Source organism: Xiphophorus couchianus, chromosome 11 (genome assembly GCF_001444195.1).
Source record: "Xiphophorus couchianus chromosome 11, X_couchianus-1.0, whole genome shotgun sequence".
Classification (NCBI taxonomy): Eukaryota; Metazoa; Chordata; class Actinopteri; order Cyprinodontiformes; family Poeciliidae; genus Xiphophorus; species Xiphophorus couchianus.
In genome coordinates, this window is record NC_040238.1 from 16,973,474 (window position 1) to 16,980,263 (window position 6,790).

The 6,790-nt window shown below is 40.5% G+C and overlaps 2 protein-coding genes across 2 annotated transcripts; both read right to left on the reverse strand.

Annotated features, from left to right (window-relative positions):
* Positions 1-407: 407 nt before the first annotated feature.
* snrnp35 (small nuclear ribonucleoprotein 35 (U11/U12)) lies at positions 408-1,517 on the reverse strand. The gene has a single exon (XM_028030902.1). The coding sequence runs from the start codon at positions 1,344-1,346 to the stop codon at positions 678-680; it is 669 nt and encodes a 222-aa protein (XP_027886703.1). The 5' UTR covers positions 1,347-1,517; the 3' UTR covers positions 408-677.
* Positions 1,518-2,475: 958 nt separating this feature from the next.
* On the reverse strand, positions 2,476-6,589 carry bud13 (BUD13 homolog). Its single transcript, XM_028030900.1, has 10 exons — positions 6,399-6,589; positions 6,172-6,259; positions 5,859-5,943; positions 5,483-5,779; positions 4,455-4,744; positions 4,254-4,362; positions 4,024-4,162; positions 3,762-3,943; positions 3,574-3,655; positions 2,476-2,818 (listed from the first exon to the last, which is right to left on the reverse strand). The coding sequence occupies exons 1-10, from the start codon at positions 6,536-6,538 to the stop codon at positions 2,725-2,727; spliced, it is 1,506 nt and encodes a 501-aa protein (XP_027886701.1). The 5' UTR covers positions 6,539-6,589; the 3' UTR covers positions 2,476-2,724.
* Positions 6,590-6,790: the final 201 nt, after the last annotated feature.

Here is a 6,790-nt window from a genome sequence, read left to right on the forward strand (position 1 = left end):
TCATTTCCCCCCCGATGTTGTCCACAGACCCTCTCCATACAATCGGACAGAACTTTAACTTCTAGATCTGCAAACCTGGCAGAGACATAATCACAAAATGTCTGTAGCTGTGATTGCTCAGGGGGAGCTAAATATACTGCTCAAAAAAATAAAGGGAACACTTTAAGTGTTAAACACCTGTTTAAGTGTTCCCTTTATTTTTTTGAGCAGTGTACAAATAAACATTTTTTTGTTTCCTTGTTTGTGTTTTATTTGGATCTCTGGGAGGGGCTTTATACTCTTGTGTCAAACAATTATGGTTTAAAGCATACTTTACAATCCTAGTTAGCAAAAATCAAAACCTGTGTGTCAACGTTAGCAAACTGGCATATATGTGTGTCTCATTGAAACAGGAATGGAGAAACAAATTGGTTCTGACTTGCCGAATTGAAAAATAAACTTTTACTTCTTTGCATGTGGACAACTTGGATGTAATGTACAAGGTGCAATTATACCCTAAATATAATTGGACTCCTATTGAGTTTGAAGAGCCCAATAAGTATTTTTAACAACAAAAAAATGTTTTTAAAAAGGGAGAATGGAAATTATTGCATATCAGGTAAAGCAATCCGAAATCAGTTGAAATGTCTGTTCTTTACAGCCGAAAATGCCTATAAACATCATCATAATCATCATCATCATCTCCAGTCTCTGTGTCTGCGATCACCCCTGTCTCTCTCCCGGTAATCTCTCCTGTCTCTGCTGCCCCAGTCGCTCTCTCCGTACCGGCGTCTGTCCCCTCTGACTCTCGGTTCTCCTCGGTCTCTATCCCCCGGTCCTCGCTCCTGCGTGGCCCCGGGACCGAGGTTTATCGGTTTGCGGAAGGGTCTGTCCCTGCCGCCGAAACGCAGCTGTCCGGACTCCTTTTTGCCGCCCAACCCGCCCCCGAGACGCCGCGGCACCCATCCTCTGAGGGTCCTCTCCTGCTCGAAGTCCACGAACACTTCGTGCTGGTCCACCACCAGCTTGTCGGCGTCCCGGCGGGCCCGACTCACGTACCGCTCCTCCTTGTACTCTATGAAGGCGTATCCTTTGGAGAAACCCGTAACGATGTCCCGAACAAGTCGGAGCCGGCGTATGTCTCCATATTTTGAGAACACTGTCTGCAGCTTGTCTTCAGTTGTCTGGGGGTTCAAGCGGGCCACAAACAATGTGAGCAGCGGGTCGCCAACGACGCCCTTGTTGGGCTTGTAGCGGGCAGACATGGCCCTCCATACCGCCCGGTCATGGGGCTCCAGGTCTGTCCCGTCGATGCTGCCAGCTTTCAGGGGGTTGTAGTCTTTCGCTATCGGACACCAGTCAGACATTTTAGCTGTAGTGGTTTTTCAGACTTCAAATGAGTCAGTGGCAGCTACTCTGACTTTATATAACTTTTCAACACGGACATTTACCGTTAAAAGTCGTTACACTGCATGTTCATTACAGCGTTTTAAGTGTCGGAGCGCATCAACAAAAATAATCCGTGAGGAAACGAGTTCTTCTACGTCGCATTTTATTGGTTCCTACTTGAGGACGTCTCCTCTTCTCCAGGCTTTCTAATGAGACGCGCAATAACAGGATGGATAATTATTGCACAATTAATTATTATCGTGAATAACAATAAACAGGAGAGGAATTTTTATTTACTGCACCAGTAATAAACTAATTATGTTTAATATACAAATATCCACCCAAACTGCTAGTTTCTTTGGGATTGTTACCATTGCTGCTTGAAGTGTTTTTTAAAGTTTGTTTCACAAAATTATAATTAAATCATTTAAATATACGGCATTACACATTTTCCAGGCACACTGTGCTAAAAATGGCACCTTCAAGTAACTGTTACCTTCAGTTACAAAAATGTACATGTCATATATAACAAAAGACATTTGACTTGTTGAAATTCAGCCTGTCTCTAAAACGTTCCTACACTTACACCCCACCTTCAGCACATCATCAAAACATGGCCTTTACATTATGCACTTAGTTTTGAAATATTTCCCTTACCACAATAAATTACATAATTACAAATTCTTTTGTACATATTGCCTAAATCGGACATCCCAAAATGTTCCACTTTTTGTTATGGCACCTGCAGAATATTTTTTCTATTTTAGTAAAATTAAACTCAGTGAGTTGTAGTTAATACATACGGTAATTAAAGAACATGATGGGGAGTTCAGTTGCTTTTTATCACAGGGACAGTTAGACTTGAAAAGATTTATTCCCAGAATAAATAAAAACATTTAAAGACTTTGATCTTCAACTTTCTTTGATTATTTGAAACATGTGACACACAAACCAAATACCTTTTCACAGTTCTGCAAATACCTCGTCTTACTGCTGCAGCACTTGAAGTGCATTCCACCACTTTAACATGGCTTGGTTTCAGTATAATTGCATGAATTAACAAACAATTAACTTTGAACTTAGGGATGAAAACACACTACACAAAGCTTTATAAAAACATTATTTAATGAGAACAGTGAAAACTAATTTTCTTTACTTTGGCTCATAACAAAATCATTAAAATGATTCCACTATACTAGTATTTACACTGTCATGCTGCCTTTGATACAGCAATGAACTGGATCACAGAGCAAAAACCTTTTCAGCCCTTTAGAAAATATTTGTCCACGTTGCATTTGTTTCACCAAAGTTTTTCTGTTTCACCAGAACAAGGGGATGTCTGATGCTGAATTAAATTTACATGTCCTCCACGCTCCACTTGTAAGCTTCCTCCTGGAGAGCCTTTTTATCAGCTATCCGCGTGTAGCGCTTCTGTTCAAATCCATTGGATCTGTAAAACAGCGCATACAGAAACGTTGTCACAACAACAGTCTTACATGTTCACTAAAAAACTTTAGTTAATAAAGTAAACCTTACTTTCAACACTTTTTTGACAAGGGACTTTAGGTTGAGATTTGCTTAGGATCAATATCCTGTTTGAAGGTCTATTGATGCCCAAGCACCAGGGAACACAAACCTATTTATTGTTACAGTGGAAATTGAAACCTCAGTGGCTGCAGGTCTTTTTTCAGTCACTGGAGGGTTTTTGACCTCCAAACTCCTGGTGTCTCTTGTAATTATCAGGACCTTTTGTAACTTTTTGTGCCCCTTCCCTTTTCCATTTTAGGTCAAGGCAATGCTTTTTTTCTCTCAGGTTTTTGGACAATTTCTTTAACTGAGCTGTATTTCCACCATGCAATGAAAAGCTTCCATCAACAGCCCAAAACCATCTGCAAATGTGTGCTTTTAGGAAGAACTCCATCCAGTTAAATCTGCTTGACACGCAAATAGTCACTGAATGCAGGATGTAGTTTGAATTTAGATAAAAAATAATTTTGATATTAGTGTTATTCAACTATTGAAGTTGTTTCTGTCTCATTTGCTCATGGCAACCAGGTGAACAACTTGGGATTTTGCCAATAAATGTAATTCCTGTTTGTATTAGGGTAGGCGTTGAATAATTTTAGGTGCAACTGTACAACAGCCATGCAATGATTTTGCCATCTGTTCTTCTGTGATTTCATGTGAACCATCTACAAGCCTTACCTGTCGACTCCATCCCACCGATAACCTGGTTGAATGTTAAACCGATTAGGAGGCGGTGGAGGCCCTTGGTAGCGAGGTTTCGCTGTGAATAAAATCACAAAAACAAACCTGTTGACTTGGTGTCTCTTTGGCAAACAGTTAACCGCAGAGACTTTACTGAGGTAAATGAAGGTGAGAGACATTCAAACCTGGTGTTTTTGTGTTGCGCTCCTTTTTGCGCCTGAGCATCCCAGCCATTGGATCCCCTTCCCTTTCCTGTTCTCTCAACATTCGGTCAAGATCCTCGTCGTCGTAGTGACGTGCCAGCGGCTTCTGGGTTTCATGCAGCGCATCTTCTAGTTTCTGCTGTTGCATCTGTCCCTGGGCCAACCTACAAACATTTTGATTTAATGAACCATATTACACATTTCAATGTCCTTTGAGATGTCAAATAATGCTTAACAGACTTACCCTCTTCCCCACTGAGCATATTTCTCATCCTTTGCAGCTTTTTCTCCAGCTTTTCTCCTCTGTTCTTCTCTTTCTGAATCCAAATCCCTCTTTTTACCGCTCTTGTCTCGGAACACCGTCTGGGCATTCCGGGATTCATCTAGTCAAAGTATGAAACATACAATGAAACATCCTGTATGTTTTACAGTCAAACAGAAACAAAGTGAAGGAAGAAAAAAAATGAAACTAACTTTCTAGTGGCTGATTGTTTTTTTCCCGTCGTCGGTTTTCTTCCTGTTCTTTTTTTAAGACATCAATAGAAACCAGACCTGCTTTTCCCCCAGAAAGCATCCTTGGGCCCTGTAAAAATAAACCAAAAAAAGAAGTAAAAATTTGAAGCAAAACATGTTTTGACATTAGTCATGGATATATACATATATATTTTGGCTTACTTGCGAGGGCCCAGATCTTCGAGGTGGCGACAAGTCGTCATCTGAGTCTTTTCCACTCCGCGGCCGTCTGGGTGGAGACTGGTCAGAATCAGAGCCCTGTCTTCCTTTTGGACGTCTCCTCGGAGGAGATTGATCTGAGTCCGGCGCTTCCCGCTTCACAGGCTTTTTTCGAGGAGGTGACTGGTCAGAATCTGAGTCATGCCGATTCTGAGTTCTTTTAGCGTGAGGTGATCGCCGAACGTCCGGCGATCGTCGATTTGAACTGTGCTTGCTTCTGCTAGGAGAGGAATCTAAAAATAATCATATTTAAATGATCAGTCTACTGTTTTCTGTCAGTCAGGATACACAAACTGTTATTCAAATTAGCTCGTCAAAAGTTTCATCATAACATTACAAATAAAAAGTAAAGATGACTGAAATGAAAATACTTAAGACTTTCTATTGCATCTTTACAGCACCTTACTAAAGTATTCATGGCCCTTTTCATCTTTTTTTTTAACATTTTATTGCAATGCAGCCACAAACTTTAATGTATTTAGTGAGATTTGGTGTGTTGGAGCACTACAAAGTACTGAATGAATAATGATAAATGGCTACATCTTTAGAAAGAAAAATCTGAAAGTGGGGCACCTATTTAGGCCTTAAATAAAATCCTGTGCAACTTCATTACTAATTCCAAAAAAATGAATAAAAAAAACATCACAAAGGTCAAGGAGCACAAGGGTTATGGTATCTCAACAGGAGATACTAGTCAAGCACTCCAAAAATCTGACTTTATGAAAGTGTGATAGAATAACAAGTCAAATTTGCAGTTTGCCACATAGAAGTCAAAGCAAAAACAAGCAGCACATCAAGCTGAACATCCACCATGCTCATAGTAAAACAAGGTAGTGGTAGTATTATGCTGTGGGGATAGTTTTCTTTTGCAAGGTGCTCTATGTCAAAAAAGATGGCATACGTAATACAATAACATAGACAGAGTCCAGATTATATTCGAAACAAAAAAGTAATTTACTTTCCCCACCCACCTTTACTTTGCGCCTTTCTTTGCTTCCCTGAATGCTGCCTTGGAGGTGACGCGTCTGGAGAGTCGTGCCGAGTTTTCCTGGGAGGAGATGCATCTGGAGAGTCATGGCGAATTCTCCTGGGAGAAGAAGCATCTGGAGAGTCGTGTCTCTTATTAGTGGTAGGAGAACCGTGTTTATTTCCCTTTAGTGAACGTTCTGAAGAGTTAGGCCGTATTTTGCTTGACACAGCAGGGTCTGTGTGTTCACTTCCTTCCTCCTCCTCCTCCTCCTCGTCCTCTTCCTCTCTGTCCTCATCAGCTACACAGCAGGAGATTTGAAGTAAATATCAATCCAGATTCACACATGAACAAATTCTTCTTATTTGCCCCACAGTTACCTCCAATAACTTTCCATCTGTTGCTGGTCCTAAAGACTTCCAGTTGTTTCACATCATCTGGTCGCTCATCAATGAATTCAGCAATCTAAGAAAGAACAGAATTCAAAACACAGTAGAATAGTTTGCTTGGAATAATTTTTAACGACTACATATGTTTTAATTTGTATGTTTTTAAACAAATACAGAACATATTTGTCTTAAGAACACATATTTATTTGAATATTTGATAAGTAAGTAAAACTTAACAGTAAAAGGAGTGAATGAATGAATGAATTTAGGCTAGCCTGCAAGCTAACGTTAGCTCGGTGCTTACCACCGGAGCCTCCTCTTCATCTTCTTCAACCTCCGTTTGCTCCTTCACCATCTGTCTCCAGTCAATGTCGTCGTCCACTATTTTAAGTCTTCAGACGGAAGCAAGCAAAATAAGACGAATGTCACATCAAGCTAACCGCCAAAGAGTCGCCGAGACTCAAAACTAGCTCAGGCGCTAGTGTAGATCTAAAACGTCAGAATCGCAGTTGGAGTTTTTCAGTCACTCACCCTCTCTCGGGAACCTTACGTCGTTTCTTTTTCATCTTCCCTTTTGATTGACTGGAATTGTCGTCTGCTGACAAATACCGTTTGAGGTACTCAGCTTTAGAGAGTTCTGCTCCCTTGCTGTTGCTAGTAGAGGCGGCCATAGCTGGATGTTTTTGGAAACTACGGATGACATTGAGGTTCAAGCTTAAGCTAGCGAGCAGAAGACGCGGGTCCGCATCATTATGTACACGGAACGTGGAGAGTGCCCAAATTGGGCGGAGTTTTTGGTTCTTGTTACGAGATCAGAGCGAATGATCAGGCTGTGGGAGAATTATTTTTGTAAATTTTGAGGGACAAAAACACAACATTTATTTTTAATAAATATAATATAATATATTTTAATATATTTCAAA

Coding starts and splice junctions, on each gene's coding strand:
- snrnp35 (XM_028030902.1), bottom strand. CDS start 1,346: ATGTCTGACTGGTGTCCGATAGCGAAAGACTACAACCCCCTGAAAGCT.
- bud13 (XM_028030900.1), bottom strand. CDS start 6,538: ATGGCCGCCTCTACTAGCAACAGCAAGGGAGCAGAACTCTCTAAAGCT. Junction 4,163..4,253: donor AAACAATCAGCCACTAGAAA/GTTAGTTTCATT, acceptor TACTTTGACTAG/ATGAATCCCGGAATGCCCAG. Junction 3,944..4,023: donor TATGCTCAGTGGGGAAGAGG/GTAAGTCTGTTA, acceptor AAATGTTTGTAG/GTTGGCCCAGGGACAGATGC.